This window comes from Nelumbo nucifera, chromosome 1, assembly GCF_055504915.1.
Source record: "Nelumbo nucifera cultivar China Antique chromosome 1, China Antique-T2T, whole genome shotgun sequence".
In the NCBI taxonomy this organism is placed as follows: Eukaryota; Viridiplantae; Streptophyta; class Magnoliopsida; order Proteales; family Nelumbonaceae; genus Nelumbo; species Nelumbo nucifera.
Genome location: NC_142649.1, coordinates 187,739,895 through 187,757,288, shown reverse-complemented (window position 1 = coordinate 187,757,288; position 17,394 = coordinate 187,739,895). Strand labels below are relative to the sequence as shown.

The 17,394-nt window shown below is 34.8% G+C and overlaps 1 protein-coding gene across 2 annotated transcripts; it reads left to right on the top strand.

Annotated features, from left to right (window-relative positions):
- Positions 1 to 3,604: 3,604 nt before the first annotated feature.
- Positions 3,605 to 16,672, top strand: LOC104596152 (shaggy-related protein kinase theta). 2 transcript variants are annotated; one of them, XM_010257196.3, is made up of 13 exons: positions 3,605 to 4,230; positions 7,014 to 7,268; positions 7,389 to 7,481; positions 9,166 to 9,225; positions 9,330 to 9,602; positions 9,740 to 9,814; positions 11,896 to 11,952; positions 12,024 to 12,164; positions 14,339 to 14,389; positions 14,471 to 14,566; positions 14,774 to 14,857; positions 15,882 to 15,984; positions 16,082 to 16,672. In XM_010257196.3, exons 1-13 carry the CDS (start codon positions 4,171 to 4,173, stop codon positions 16,141 to 16,143), a joined length of 1,410 nt encoding a protein of 469 aa, XP_010255498.1. In that variant the 5' UTR covers positions 3,605 to 4,170; the 3' UTR covers positions 16,144 to 16,672. The 2 variants fall into 2 exon arrangements, with proteins under 2 accessions (XP_010255498.1, XP_010255500.1); XM_010257198.3 differs by lacking the exon at positions 7,014 to 7,268 and having other exon boundaries at positions 3,926 to 4,230.
- Positions 16,673 to 17,394: the final 722 nt, after the last annotated feature.

Genomic DNA, 17,394 nt, shown 5'->3' with positions numbered 1-17,394 from the left:
AATATATTTTCCACTTGTGATTAAAAAATTAGTAAATTCGAAAAAAAAGAATGCTAGTTTACCCCACCTCATAGATTTTTATTTCACCTTATGTTTGGTAATAGTGACAATAGAGAAATTGATGCCAATTTTGCTAATACAAATTTGGGGGGGGGGGCTGGCTTGTATGTTACTTGTAACCATTGGTGGCTGATGACAGTGGAATGTGGATCGGGTTGTAGTGACAAAACTTAGAGGATAATGGAAGAAGAAGAAGAATCAAAGAGAGTGGGAAAGAGGTGGAGACAGAAGGTTTTGCTCTCTTTCCATTGGAGGGTGGAAGATGGTGGCTCAATGCTCTGTCATGATGTCCGATGGGGTTTGGACTTAAGGTTAGATGAAGAAATGGAAAGGTAGGAAGAGAGAGAGAGAGGTCTTGTTTTGCTGATGGTGATAGTGGTGTTCAAAGGAGGGAGAGGATAAACAATGGTCTTAGGATTTGGTACGATGCACAGGAATGTAAGAAAAGACAATTCAAGTTAAAACATTATTTTTTGTATTTGTTACTATTTTTATAATTTGTTTACAAACTATCTGATTTTATCAATTCATAAAACTTTATTATTATTATTATTATCATTATTATTATTATTATTATTATTATTATTATTATTATTATTATTTATTTATTTTAAAGCCTGAAATACTAGAAAAGATTATAATTGGGAGGACTCCGGATCCGGTGCAATCTTTTCCCCTCTGACTTGAGGACATTCTTAACATCTCAAGAACTTGTCATGGCGCCATCACAAAGCATATTCATTTGTAAAGAATACAAAATACAAATGTGTAACATGGTTTTTAAAAATAAACCGGTGACCGAACCGGTCAGGGGTCCGGTTACTGATTCAAATGGTCCGACTGTTCGACTTGAATGGCTGGCCTATTCTGACAAAAAAATAAAAAATTGGAAAACGGTCAAAACTGTTAGAACGGTTCGAATGGTTAACCGGCCGGTTTAGCGGTTTGCTGACCAAAATCAACAGTTTTGAGGGAAAAAGCGGTTTTCGAGGAAAACGGAACCGATCAGGTGACCGGTTCCTGGTTTTTCCGGTCCAATCCGGTTTTGAAAACAGTGATGTGTACAATGCAAATACATACAAAATAATAGAAAAACAAGGTTTCGCACTCTACATATTTGTATTTGTACTCCTCCCTAACTGAGAGCCTTATCATTTTTTTTTGTTGGGTGCAAAGATTCTATAAGCTTAGAAGATGGAGAACAAGAACAATGTCAATTCTTTGCATTTAGGCTATTCATCATAAGAAAAAGAAACTTCGTATCTAGGGCCATTAAGCACTTATTTTGTTTGGGAAATAAGCCCGAAATAAGTGCTTGTTTTAAAAATGAGGGCTTTTTCTTAGCCTAAATTTCTAGCTTCTTTTTAAGTGCTCATACAATAAGCACTTATTCAAAAATTTTCTCCCATAATTGTCCCCGATAAATTTTTAGAATACCAATTATACCCTTTTATAAAAGCACTTTTACAAACACTTTTATAAAAGTAATTTTATAAAAAGTACTTTTACGAAAGCACTTATATGAAAGTACTTTTATGAAAGCACTTTTACGAAAGCACTGTTAGAAAAGTATTTTTAGAACCACTTTTATAAAAAAGTTCTTTTTACAAAAGCACTTTTATGAAAGTACTTTTATGAAAGCACTTTTATCAAAGTACTTTTATTCATTCACTTTGGATTGGGTATTTTGAAAATTTGAAAGAAAATGAAGGATAAAAGAGCCACAATTGCTTATTTAAGTGCTTGTTGGAGAAAAAGACCACCAAACGCCCAATATGAAATAAATGCTTATTTTTTAAAATAAACACTTGAAAAAGCTGGGTGCCAAATGCAAAGAAATGCTTATTCGAATAATCACTTATTTAATAAGCACTTATTTTTAATTTAAGCACTCCCAAACATTAGGGGTGCTCACGGTTTTGTTAACCAAATCTTGGGCCTTTTTTTGTAACCGAATCAGTACTATCGGTTTTTGGAAAATTGGTAGCCGAAATCGAACCGGAGCCAACTAGTTAACCGATTGATTGATTCGGTTAACCGTTGGTTCGGTTCACCGATTTTTCGATTTTTGTAAATTTTATAATATATTATAATATATATATATATATATATATATATATATATATATAAATATAATAAAAAGCTATAAATATATGTAAAATATTATATTTTAAATAATAAATAATCTATCATATATTATAAATATATATTTATATATAATGCATATTTATTAATTTATATTATATAAAAATATAATATATATATATATATATATATATATATATATATATATATATATATATAATATAGAAACATATGTATACTGGTCGATTTGATTAACTATCGGTTTTCTATATTAGTTAACCCAAATAGAACCGGTACTTTTGGTTTTTTGAAAGCACCGAACCAATCAATTCGATTAACCAATTTTTCAGTTCGATTTTGATCAATTTTTTTGGACGATTCAATTTTTCGATTTTTTTTTCACCCCTACCAAACATGGCTTATGCTATATTGGTAAGAGCCTAAAAGGTGTCGTTGGTCTTCACAAGGTGAATAATTGCATCAAGCTTTGTGCCGAAGCGCATGACCGGATATATAGAAAGCCTAGATTCTGTTAATGTTGTTCACCCTATGCCCCTTCGTGGCGAGTTTGTTTTCATTTATTTGTATGAGATACTTCCCTCTTGTATAGGAATATTATTACCAACAAAAGAAAAAAAAAAACAGAGAAACAGCTGCGCTTGCCCGTTCGACAGCTTTGCCCTGCATCGAGAACGGTTTCGTACTTTTATGGGAAGATATTCTCAATGCAAGGCTACGATGGTTATTTGAAGGGCTTTGCACTGACTGAATCCCATTTCGTCCTGCAGATATTAGATATTGCTCTGATTTAATTCACATGATCACAACCCATTACATGATAACATGACAGATGACACAAGAAATTGATAATTGCACTAAAAAAAAAAAATCTGAGCCATATCTTTTTTAGTTTAATTGTTAGTTTTTTTTGAACGATGATTTTTTAAGCTTTTTTTTTTTGGAACGATGCTAATTGTTAGTCGGTTCAACCGAACATATTTGGAGGACATTTGGTTGGATTTGAATCATTACTTCACCAAAAAAATAAGAAAAGATGACGACGCCTCAACAGTCAACACCAACCAAAGTTTGGAGAAGAAGAAGAAGACGCGTTATCCACATTTGGCCAAGTGGGGTTTTATGGTAAATTTATACCCATAATCATTGAATTTGCGGTCTTCTGGCCTTCTGGGAGCTAAGCTAACATCGTGTCATTGCCATTTGCCAACAGGCCCCACACACCTCCAGATAGGCCCACCCAAGGGATCAAATCCTGTACACGTGGCAGATTTTCAAATCTCAAATCAATCAGTCGGCATTAATTAAGCTACAGGCATCAGATTAACCGCTTGATTGAACATTGATTTCTCCGAGAAGTTCAATATCAATGGATAATGACCGATTCGTACGCGCTTAATGAGGCAATAAATAATTAAATATTTAAAACTGTGAGAGAGGGTGGGGTGGGGTGGGGCCGTGGGGGGGACAATGCTCCCGGATATTCCGGTCACACACCGAGCCCGCAGCTGTCATTCTCGTAAACCATTCGACCATCGGAGGGTAATTTCGGAACATCATCTCGTTGGATTCACCAACTGAGCTCGGTTATTCACCGTTGGATGTCGCATTATAGGAAATCCACGGCTATCAAACAAACTTTGACTGGTGTACCTTCCAAGGGAATGATTGGGTTGGAGCAGATTTTGACCGCAAAGGGCAAAAAGAAGAAAAATCTGAAAGTGAAACACATTATTGTTTTGGATTGTGGGTGGATTTGGAAGGGCTAGAACCTAGAACTTAGTTTTTTTCCTTTTCCTTTTTTTTTTTTTTTAAATTCCTTTTCTCTCCCCTGTTTGTTTCTCTCTGCAAAACAGGGAGGAGAGAGAAAAGGAGAGGCCTCTCTTTGGGGTTGTTTGTTTTGGTCTGTTTTTGTTCTCTGGAGCTGCGCAGAATCAGAAGAGTGGGATAGCAGGAGAAGAAAAAGACAACATAGGGAAGAGAAGCTAGGGTTTTCGTTGGATAGCCATGCATGTTATGCGTCGCCTCAAAAGTATTGCCTCTGGTCGCTCTTCCGTTTCTGATCCTGTAAGTCCCGCTCCTTTTTTTTTTTTTTTTTTTCTTTTTTACGCTTAATGGTTTTATCCTTGGTTTGTGTTTCTTTGTTTCCTTACCTCCGTTTTTCCCCTTTTTGTGATATATCGTTTTATTACTATCCTTCTTTGTTTCTCTGTAAATCGGTGAAGTTTGAAGTAACATTCAATTGATGTCAGACTTTAGGGTTTATATGTTTATGTATTCTTGCTTTAGGGGGTTTTGGGCTTACATTAATTACCTTTCTATCTGCATTTATTGATTATTTTGGAGATATTTGTATGTTTATTTGTTTATGTCTTTTATTTTCTTTTGTTTTGCGATGGACCTTAGAGTGCCGATTCCCTCTCTCTCTCTCTCTGGCTGCTTGATTTATGTTTTTGTTTGTCTGTTTTTGGAATATTAGTTATGTTGGATTTCTCTAGCTCCCTGGATCAGTTGGGGTCTTGGCAGTCTTGCATTTCATTTGATAGCTACAGAGAATTTTCTTTTGCTTTTCTAATATTAACTGGAATGTTGTTTATCAAATGGTGGGTAAACTGAACTCAAAGCCCTAATCTCATGGACATGACTTAGTATGTCGACCTATTGGTTGAATTGAAATGCTCGACGTTGGGACCATGCATATGGGTATTTGCTTGGGAAGCACTTATGACAACTTCGTTTCGGATTTTATGTTGTATATTTGTATTCAATTATTTAATGATGGACCACCATAAGCCAACAACTTGAATTGCACGGGATGGTATTGGGGAACCTTTTTACTTCTAATTTTATTTTCTTATTTTTTAACTTCATTCAGAGACGCAAGTTTATTTTATTTTATTTATAAACAAAATGAAAGAGCATTCAAATTGCATTTGATATAGGCCATTTGGATGCTTTGAAATATATTCCTACACATAGTTGCATCATAGTGTAGATTTTTTTTTTTTAAATTATTATGTAAGCTTAAAAAAAGCTAATCTCCTCAAGCTGCTAAAAAGTAAGCACATAGTTTTGAATGATATATACCTTTTCTCTTATTGAGCAAAAAGGAAGACATTATTTCCTCTCTTTTGAAGCATTTTGATAATGTTTATCACTATTTTCCCTCAGTTTTGATTTTCTATGTGAATTCTTCATCTCTCGTCTGACCTGAAGTCCTATCCCCATTCCAGGTGCATCATAGGAAATAAACTCATCACTTCGATTGAACTACTACTATATCATCTAAAAAGAAGTGCTATTCATAATCTAGAATTAGGTAAAGTTTGCATCGTATAAAGAATACCAACTGAAATTCTAAAATACTTAGTAAATTACATGATACTAGGTGCTTACTGCTTGAGTGACTTAAATTCAGTGGTTTTGCAATGTGAAATGTGTGCAAGGCCACTTCTCATCTAGTTTGTTTCCTATTGGGAAATTAGCGTGTATCAATGTCAATGCTATATGCTGGAACTAATTGTTTACTACTACTTGCACTCTACACCTTGTGCAAGGGTGGATTTTGTTTTTCTTTTCCCTCTTCATGGGGATACACAACGGGAGGTAGCCCTTCCCGACCCATGCCCCCCAACCCTGGTGACAGTGGGTTTTGATCCCAAGTCTCTGCTACAACCAACCAATGACCTTGCCAACTTAGCCAGTTGGCACCATCGTGCAAGGGTGGATTAGTTGTTCAAACTTTGAATGCTTTTCTGGTTCTTCAAAAAAAATCAGGATTGATATTTGGCCTAAAATTTGGATATTTGCAATGCCGTTCTGATATGAAGGTATACTGTCCTTTTGGTTGTGGAATCAAGTGGTTCAGTTTGGTTCATTGCAATTGGGGGAATGTTGTGATCAGAAAAAGGCAGAGGAAACACTTTTCCTGGTTTTTCTTTTCTATGAATAACTCTTTTCCTCATTTGTATTTTCTTTTTTTTACTCAGTAATTTCATTAGCTACAAGAATAAGAATGGCATTTCTTTTAATTAGGAAGAAATTCCCAAGGTTCTAAGTTATTAGATGTCCCAGGGAGGTACTAAGCAAGAGGCCCAAGCATCTCTCTGCACATTTGTCCATGGTTGTTTTAAAGCTCAACAGGTTTGAGAAGCCTGCTATGTATCAATGTAAATTCATTGGAGATGTTCTGCATCAGACACAGCCAATAGAAAACAAGTTCACTTTAGATATTTTGTGTCAGGCTGTCAGCTAGTGCAGGAATAGCTTAGTTTTATATAGTTCATAATTTGTGAAGTATCCTTTCCCTTAAGTGAAAGAGATCATGCCAAAACTTGAAAAAAAAAAACTCACTGTTTTTAGCTGCCATCTGTATTCTATTTTGTGTTATTTCTACTTAAAGTAGTGCCCATTTATTGCATACCAGCAATAATTGTTTTAGCATCACAGCTTGTAAGATTTCCGATCAATTTTATGGGTGTACCAATTATAAAGCTTGTCAGTAAGGAACTAAGAATGTCTATCTGAGTATCTAAGCCACACATACACTTCCAGAATTGATCAAGCTACACATACACTTCCAATAAAAAAAGGCTTATGGTGTTATGGTTTGGTTGTATATGCCAAACCCCTGAGATTTGGCAATTTCCACTCTTAACTATGAAGCCTTTCTTTGATTTCTTTATATTTAATTCTGATTGGTGAAATACCTGACGAGTCTTCCCAGGATTTGGAATCAAGATGAACCCACACTGACTTGTTGCAGCTAGATCCTTTGAGAAAACTTTGGTGATGCATTTTTACCTATTTAGTTATCTTTTTGTAACAATTTTCTAATGTATTTATGTTAGGGTGGGGATTCTGGATCAAAAAGGGCAAAGGTTGATCAGGAAATGGAACAGAATGCTACCAATGAGACTCATTTAATGGAGAAAACCAGTATAGGCCTAGAACAACATGTGGCTTCTACTTCTATTGAAACTGATGTGAGCACATCCAATATTTCTATTACCTCCAAAACTGAAAAGTCTGGTTATGACCAGCTTCCAAAGGAAATGCATGAAATGAAAATCAGAGATGACAAAACTGAGAACCATGATGATAAGGTAGTCATCATCTGTTCAGAATCCTGTTTCTGTGGATATCATTGAATCAAAATTTTTCCTTTACCAATTCTGTTTTATTTATAAAAAAATTGGTCCTGATTGTATTATTTGATTTTGCAGGATGCAGAGGCAACAATTGTAAATGGTAACGGGACAGAGGCAGGTCAAATTATTGCAACAACAATAGGTGGTCGAAATGGTCAGCCAAAACAGGTAATTCTTTAAACCACACATGTGAACTTGTTTCATTTGTTACAAAGCATGCCTCTTGTCTTCTTCAGTATCATCTTCCATACATCAATTAGTGAGTAGATTTGGGCTTTTCCTTGTCCTACCTCTATCATGTTGCATGATGGTCGATTATCAATGAGGTATGAAATGTTGCTGTAAGCAAATCAATCAGAAGGAGCACAAGGATGAAAAACAGAGGGCTTCAAACTTGCTTGTTTGTGAATTGGCTTAAGCATGGCAAGCACAAGTGATTGAACAGAACTTAAAAGTTTCTCAAAAAGAAATAAGAAATAAAAAGTAAAAAAAATAAAACAAAGGTGAACAGATATAATCCGGGTGTACCTTTGTTCTCAAAAAAATGTGTTAGTTCATGTTCTACTGAAACTTAATAACAGAAACAGTAGGAGAGTGGTAATTTAGCAATTAAGAAAGAAAAATCAATTAGAAAAATAAGTCTAAAAATAGTAATAGGAATTTAATAAGCTGATGTTCAATTAATAAATGAAATATGTACTATGAACAACGTATAGATCTTACCAATCAAAAGAAAGGAAAAAAAAACTAGAGATAGATCCCAATGGAGTCAGCACCACTAGGTTCCTCTAGGAATCAGCATCTAGAGATTCATGAGACAACAGCTTCGTAAGTTAGGAATTAGGACTCAGGACCAAATACATAAATAAAAAAAAATCTTCATCCTTCGTTCAATGGATGGCTTAAATGAACTAGTAGGTGAAGTATTTATTGACAAACAATATAAGTTTTTTATGATCAGAACGCAGGAGGCATAAGCCTATTTAAGAGGAGGAGGCGGATCTCATCATGTTTTTTCTTGTTTCTTTTTTTATGAGAGATGTCTTGTATTAGGAAGAATGAAAATGTATAACACTACTTGAAAAGGCGGGGGGGGGGGGGGGGGTGCAAAACTCTCTATCCCTTCTCTTTCCTTTCCTTTCCTTTCCTTTCCTTTCCTTTCCTTTCCTTTCCTTTCTTTCTGTATGAGGTGTGTGTGCATGAGGCACATGAGGCATACGCCTCTAGCAAGGCTCATGGAAAAGGTGTTTGAGGCATATGCCTCAGAAGCATCAATGCCTCTGGCATACGCCTCAGGGTGTTTTGGGGGCACCTTGCCTGGAGGCATACGCTTTCCACACCTTTTAACATTGATTCAAAATGTCTTGAAGATATGAAGTAAATCTTGGAGTTCCAGCCATTATTCAGCATACATTCAGAATTGAATCAAAGATTTGGACCATTTGGTTGGGAGAATCAAATCCAAATGATATGGGGTCCACTTGAGTTGACGTCAACTTATTGGGCTTTCTAGAATGGACTGAACTTTCTGGGCCTTGGGTTCAATCTAGAATGGACTGACTACTGCTGCAGCTTTTTAGGCCCATGGAATTGGTTGGGTTCATGTGGATTTATAAAAATCAAATTGCTTTCCCATTGTACAGATAAATGAGTGTAACTGAGAGAAAAAGATGGACCTTGCTTTCCTTTTTTAGATGTTGACCTGCATCAACATATTTGGCCTTGTATGCAACCTTCATCATAGTTTGATCTCTGATTGTCCTAATTGGTTAGTTGGGTATAAAATTTGTGCTGTACTTACTTGGGGGCTACTGAAAAATAATTAAACTGTTTTTTATGTAATTGATTACAGACAATCTCATACATGGCAGAGCGTGTGGTTGGCACTGGTTCATTCGGAGTTGTCTTTCAGGTATACAGGTTTGATTTTATTGTGTGTGTAATCAAACTTTTATTTGGTCACATGCTGTATGGATCTTGGTAATGTTGTTAAATTTAGCAATTTATTCATCTCAGGCCAAGTGTGTGGAAACAGGGGAAGCAGTTGCCATCAAGAAAGTGCTCCAGGATAAGAGATACAAGAACAGAGAACTGCAAATTATGCGGTTACTTGACCATCCTAATGTAGTTCAACTAAAGCATTGTTTCTTTTCAACTACTGACAAAGATGAGCTCTACCTTAACCTTGTATTGGAGTATGTCTCCGAGACTGTTTACAGAGTTACGAGGCACTATAGCAGGATGAACCAACAGATGCCTCTGATCTATGTGAAACTTTATACTTATCAGGTGAGCTGTGTGTGTGTGTGTGTGCGTGTGCACTGCTGTCTGGTACATTTGGGTCTTACTCTCTTACCATATTTATATTGATCTTTCAAAGTTCTTTCTTCATTTCCTAAACCCTTTTTTATCTAATCATGTTATAGATTTGTCGTGCACTTAACTACATACATGGCGTCGTTGGTGTGTGCCATCGTGACATTAAACCTCAGAATCTGTTGGTAAGAAATTCTTCCATGCTATGTCTTTGGGGTTTATGAATGTGATTGTTATGTTTAGCACTTCTGATAAATTGTTTAAGTGTGGATCTGGATTAGGCACCATTTTAGATCTGTCATTGAACAATTCTGAGTTTGGAAATTGTCATGCCTACCAAATTTTACATGACTAGAAATTACTCAATGATCATGGTCAACCTCAGCAGGCATTTGACTTGCTGCTTTAAAGGAGTATATGTTAACTGGATATCATAAACCTGAAGGTGGTTGACATTACATTCTGTTGCTTGGAACATTATGATCAGATGCTATTAAAATGTTTATCCATCTGAAAAAAACCTTCATACTGTTTAAAAAATATTAATCTTTTTCCATCTCAAGAAGTGGGTATGGTTGTTGTAAAGCTAAGAAGTTTTTATGCTTAAGTGGACACAAATTTGTCCGATAGGTTTCAGTTAGCCATCACTTAATATCTAGAAACTTGGAGATATAGTTCTAAAAGGAGATTTTATTTCCTTGATAGCAAGCTTGACAATTTTTTGCTGCATTTTAAAATAGAGCTTTTGTTCTTCATGGCATTATGCTTATTTTCATATTAATTAGTTGAGTACTTTGTGAAATAAGAAAGGGTAAAATACAGAGAACTACCTTGTACTTTAGGAGTAGTGACATTTAGGTCCCCAAACTTTCATTTTTGACATAGAGTTACCCTGTACTTTAAGGGCCTGTTTGTTTGCTCTGACATCTGACATCTGAAAGTGCAATAATTACATTAAGAGGTATATTGGTATTGGTGAACTTTTCTTTCCTCTGAACTATGAATGAAGAGAATGATGTTCTGATTTTTGAATTCTGAATTCTGAAAATTGTCAAATATCCCTTTTAACCCCATATATGAGAATTTTTATTTGTGTTTTGGGGGTATCATTGGAAAACAAAAATTTGTAAGATTTCTATTTAAGAGATAAAAGATAAGAGGAAATGAACACCCATTTTCCTCCTAAAGTTGTAAGATTCCTCTTAAGAGATAAGAGTTAAGAGGAAATGAACAGGCCCTAAGATTCTAACACTCTGCTAATGCCATTGGCATTCTGTCAGTTTTGAACTTTTATGAGCTACCCTGTACCTTTTTCAACTCTCCTTTGTTTCTCTCTTAAACAAATGAAATGTAGAAAAGAAATAGTTTGGAAAGTTCAAAGCTTGGGTTATGGAGAATGGAGATGCAATAAGGGAGAGTAAAATGATCTCATTAAAGTTCAAAACTGATAGAATGCTAATGGCAGCAGCAGTGTGTTGGAATCTGAAAGTACAAGGTAGCATGTTCATGAATATATTAAGGTGTTGATGCTATTTCTAAGAATTGAAAATTCCCAATTTACTGTCAGTTATTATTATTATTATTATTATTACATGCACACATGCATATGTTTATTGTAGGTCTTACTGGGGGAACTCCATGAACATTAGAGATTTCACTGAATTTAGTATGATGTAAGTACTGAAGTATAATGCTAGCGCACTGCATTGGATGCTTGCACCCATATCCATATCCTGGATTTTGATACATAATGGTCCTTTTTTTTGTTCTTGGTATCAATGTGCATGTCTTATGCATCCACCTTAGCTGATGTAAGACAAGATTAAGAGACCCATTTTCTTGAATCTATCTACTGCCACTTGAATTTGGGATTAATGGATTTGTAAAATCATATTTTCTTTTTTACAAAAAAAGGCTGGTATTTTCAAGTGCTTTTGAAATATTTTGTTATTCTTGGATGCAATTATTATTCCAAAATGAAATATGATTCTACCAAGTCAATTACTGAGGAATTAAATAGAACTTCATATGTTTATTTTAAGTTCTAAATCATCTCAATTATTGGGGTTTCCATCAAGAGAAACACACCCAAGGGTTAAAACAGCCAAATTGGCTGGATATGTAATTATGGGTGAGAGCACTATAAACCATTTTGAAATAGTGATGTCAGTCTATTGTGTTTGTAACATAATTGAAACTATTATTTGGTACTTGTGCTGTTTTTGACCTTGGGAAAGTTAAGTTGAAAATTTGATGCATGTTGCAGGTTAATCCTCACACTCATCAGCTAAAGATTTGTGATTTTGGAAGTGCGAAAATGTTGGTGAGTCTTTATTTTCCTGGCATTGGATTTTTTTTTTCATTCCAAGATAATTTTTATTTGTTTAATTTCAGGTGCCAGGAGAACCAAATATATCATACATTTGTTCACGATATTATAGGGCTCCAGAATTGATATTTGGAGCTACCGAATACACCACAGCAATTGATATGTGGTCTGCTGGTTGTGTCATGGCTGAGCTTCTCCTAGGACAGGTGGGTGTGCTTTTGTAAGTTATTCCCAGTAATGGTTTTTGTTGAAATTGAGTCATCAAGTGCAATTTTCCTTTGACTTAGCATTTTGGTCTTTCTTTATTAGAAGTAGTTGCTGATAATATTGTCTTTATGTTATTGTTTGGCACAAATTGCTTTGCAGCATGTGGAACATTTTAAGTTAACCCATGCTTCTCTCTTCACAATTGTCTGGAATTAGTTTAGTTGATCTGCATGGGATAAAGCTGTTGAAGCATTGTACATGGCTTCAAGTAATAATTGAGCATTGGTAACATGATTTATGATCCTACTTTAAAATTTCCTTTATAGTCCAAGAGTGGAGCTTGTTCATCTGTGACAAGGTTTAAAATTTCGATACGATACGCCCGATACGGGGTGTATTGTATTGTATCTTTCGAAAACAGATACGGGATACACATGGAAATCGGACGTCTAGTCTTTTTTTTCCATGTGTATCGGACCGTAGCGGGGCGTATTGAGGGTGTATCGGTAGCGTATTGACAAAAAAGATATGGCCAAAAACTGAAAAAAATAAAGGGAAAAAACAAGCTTCTTTTCCCTAAAATAAGCCTTCTTTCACCCCCAAATGACTCTAAAACTCCAAACCTCATTCCTAGAGTGCTAGGTTTGCAAAAATTTGCAAGAAACAAGTGTGAAACGTTAATTTTTTTTGAAAAATTTTCAAATTAAAAAAAATATGGCAAAAATAGGGAAGTTTTTTCAATTTTTTATAATATCTTGTGATTTCATTTTTTTTCTTGAATGTTTAAATTTATGTTGATCTACATTTCTTACATTCAAAATCATAATTTTTTGTGTTATTAATAAATTTATGGAAATTTCATGAAGATATTTGGGGAAAATATAAATTAATAAAAATTTTAAAATGTAATTTTTCATATCCATAGAGCAATTGAATTTCTTCTTTAGTATTTTTTTTATTTCTTTATATTTTAGAATAAAAAAATAAATAATAATTATTTATATTTTATTATTTTATCACAACAATTGAATATATTATAATTCTATGGATGATCTATCATATACACAAATCAATTGAATTTATTATTTTTATATTTTTAGAATTAACAAATAAATACATAATTAATTATATTTTATCATTTGATCACAATGATTGAATATATTATAATTCTATGGATGATCTATCGTATCTACAAAGCAATTGGAATTTCTTCTTTAAAAACTATTTTTTGAATATATTATATAATGTTTATTTATTTTTTATATTTTTGGAAATAAATAATAAATAATTATTATTTTTATTTTCACTTAGAAGTGACAATGCATGTTTTATGGTTGGATAGGAGAGTTGGGTTTTTCCCATCCCATAAAACATTAAAACTTAAGAATTATAATTTATAAATTATAGTTAAGCATATGATTTTTAATGAAGTTATAATTAACTATAATATATTTCTTCATAAACCATTAAAATATATTAATTTAATGTATATACACCTCATTGAGGTCTTATATTTAGTGTTATTGATGTATTTTTATGATTTATTAAAGTATTTATGGTGTTTCCAAGCGTATTTATGCGTATCTTAGTTTTTCTCCGATAAGCATGCGTATCCAACGTGTATCTCGTTACGTCTCTTAAAATTGCCTTTCCGATACACTTGGCGTTTCCGATACTTTGAACCTTGATCTGAGATGCATATTAGGATTTCTCTTGGAAGAAATTGTATTTTTTATTGTTTGGGTTTGCTATGATTTCCCTATTTCATGTTTATTAATGAAACAAGCAAAAATATGCAATAGATCAGACATCCTAGAGGTTGAGATGATCTATCTCAGAAGAAATACGTTAATGGGAGCACCTATCCCCCAAAATAAATTCTCTATACCCCTTGTTTTGCCACGTGCCAACCCATCTGCCAGCCAATTTGCAGACTTATAGACCCAATGTACTGTATCACTCTTTTCCTTTTAAGTTTTATTTTCTCAGCAAGTGTTTCTATTGCCAAGGACATCTTTCTTACATCACTCAAAAGTAGATCTCTGCAGTCTTGTTATAACTTGCCCTGATAATAATAAGCACATTTATGGTCCTCCAAGCATTTTTGTGGATCATTTTTTCCGCTATGAAGATCTCATATGACTGCTGATCATATTTAGTACAATGTTTTCAGCCATTATTTCCTGGAGAAAGTGGTGTTGATCAGCTGGTGGAAATCATTAAGGTGTGGTACTATTTGGTTTATTTTTATGCTTGTTTACTTGTTACAAATGTAGGTCTCATGAATGAATTTGTTACACACCAGGTTCTGGGGACGCCTACAAGAGAGGAGATTAAGTGCATGAATCCAACTTATACAGAGTTCAAGTTCCCTCAAATCAAAGTTCACCCATGGCATAAGGTCTGTTAACAATTCAGTCAGATTGGAATTGATAGAAATTAACCCATAGTTAGTGGCAGTTGTTAAATTGTTTTCAGTGGGTTTTTCCATACATCTTGACCTTTGGAAGAAAACTAAGTCAAGTGGGGTGTGTGTTATTTGATATCTGGAAATTGTTATCTTGATCCATTTCCAGTTGGAAACTCCACTAACTCTTAAATCTTGCAGGTTTTTAACAAGCGATTGCCTCCTGAAGCAGTAGATCTTGTGTCAAGGCTGCTCCAATACTCACCAAATTTGCGTTACACTGCTGTAAGAATTTTAAATACCTTAAATGAATTCATAATTTGTCTCGATATTGTTGTTTGATGGACCAGATCTCTTTCTTTTGTCTCATAGTACTGCAACAAATTCTTTTCTAAGTTGCTGGTTTCTTCACTAACTTCAGCTACAAAGTTAATTCTTAGGGCTGTCAACCAAGGTTTTCAACCTGTCATCAACCCAGCTGGTCAGACTAGTGAACCCGTCACCAGCTGAGAATTTGGGTCCTTTTAATTCCTGACCTGCTTACTTGCCAAAAACTGGAGTGATTTTAGTAATTGCATTAAACCCCAAGTGAAAATTTTTAGAGGTTTGAGAATGTTATAAATTTGTAAAACTGTGGATTAATTGGTGAAGTTTCAAAGTCCTAACCTCTTTGAAAGAAGTTCAAGCAGTGTTCTAGGAATGAGATCCAAGGACATGGGACGCACATTATTAGTTTATTACCATTAAAAAATGGGAGATCCTATGATATTTGTAACTTTTTTTGGTGAATAATTTGCTCGGTACACTGTATCTATACCAGAAGGTGAAACTATGATGTATGCTTGAACCTTTGTGTTCTTTGATGTCTGTAGGATAATCGAGTGTTAAGTGTGTTGAGAACCTGTTGGTGTCGAAATCCATGTGTGTCCAATTCATTTACGTTGTAGAGACTGTATGCGGCTGGCAGAATTCATCAAGCTGAACTTTATATTCCATGGACGATTAGAATAGACAAAATGAAACACGATGAAGTTGTCAGAAGCTAAACTTTATATTCTATAAAGGATTAGAATAAACAAAATGAAACTTGTGTTCTTCTGTCGTATAAATCTTCAAGTCAATAGCCAATGACAGACACAATGAAGTTGTCACAAGTTGTAACTCTTTCCATATACTCATCAGTCATTTACTAAAGCTACTGAAAAAAGACCAATAGGGTGGCCAAGAAAAGAAGATATTGTTTGGAAGCTTCCATCAGTTTTCATGAATCATCAACTTATAGTTTTGTTTTTGCCCTGGGCTCCTGCAGTTGGAGGCATGCGCACACCCCTTCTTTGATGAGTTGAGGGACCCTAATGCACGTTTGCCTAATGGACGGCCCCTTCCACCATTGTTCAATTTCACAGCTCAAGGTAAAGTAGAATACTCTTTCCTTGCTCTTCTTGACAGTTGACAATTGACATTATTCCACTTTGGCTGATCTTTTCTTGTATGGGTAACCTTTCACAGAGCTAGCAGGTGCATCTCCTGAACTGCTTCAGCGTCTCATCCCTGAGCACGTGAAGAAGTAAATTTGTCAGGCATTGTGGTTTTGGCGGTAGTTGTTAATATATAGGGGCTCTGATGCAGCAGCGTAGCCTATATTGGGCTACCAGCTTGCCCTGTCAAGCCTAGAGCTCACCATCCACTTGGTGCTTAGAGGTCAAGATGGCAAAGCAAGGCCAGATAACAAAGAGGAGGGTTTATACTATATAGGCGATGGAAGGTGACCAATTTGGTATGGGAGGATGATGGTTAAACACTAGGCGGTGACGGAGGAAAGGCTTTGTGCAGCATTGCCATTATGAGGCGCACCGAATGCAGTTTTGGAAGATCGCAAGCAGCAGGCATTATATCTATGACAATGTAATACTTTTGATGTTATATATATATAACCAACTATTACAGATCAGTAGTAGCCATCAGGCATTTTAGTTTGCTCTTTTGTGATAAAATTGACTTCCCACCAACTGTAGTTATACTGTAGTGAACTAGTGATCTATGATCTGAGGATTTGTAGACATTTATGTCGTTCCCAAGAAGTAAGACCTTTTTGATGAACCTGGTTTGTGTTTGTGATAAAATTCCGCAGTTGAAGCTAGCCTTTAAAATTTAAATACATGGGCCTGAGATGGATTTAAGTAATAATCGGGCCAGAAGTCAAGAGTATCGGCTACTCATTAGGTAGTCTAAAATTAAACTGGCTCGTGTTGAGCATTTGTTGAATTTTGAAGGGTCCAGGCCGATGGCCTAAGTACCCCTAGGCCCTAGTAGATCAGTAAATGGTAACAAGCTGTTTTGTTGGGTTTGATCTGATATAGGTGATGTTTGGCATCGATGATGATTAAAGAAATTGGTGATTTTTGAAAAATCATAAAAAATTATTGTTTAGTATCATTTATGCTAAGTAAGGGCTGATTATTTTTGGTATTGAGAAACCAGCGTCGAGTCTATTTGGTATTGATTTTTAAGGGCTGATTATTTTTGTATTAGAGTTATTATTCAATGTCATGTCATCCTCAAAAAATCATAATCAGTTAGAAATCAGAAAATCACCAAAACAAGGCAATCCTTAAAAAGGGCTGATTTCAATAATCGATTTTGATTGATTTTCTGAAAATCATCAAAATTGACTAACCAAACAGAAATTTCAACGTCGATTCTTCTAACACTGATGTGGGCCATGTGGCTCTAACTGTTCATTTTGTGCTAATTTATGGGATGAATACTTACCATTTTTTGCTGATTTTTGGGATGAATACAAACCCTACACAAACCAATAT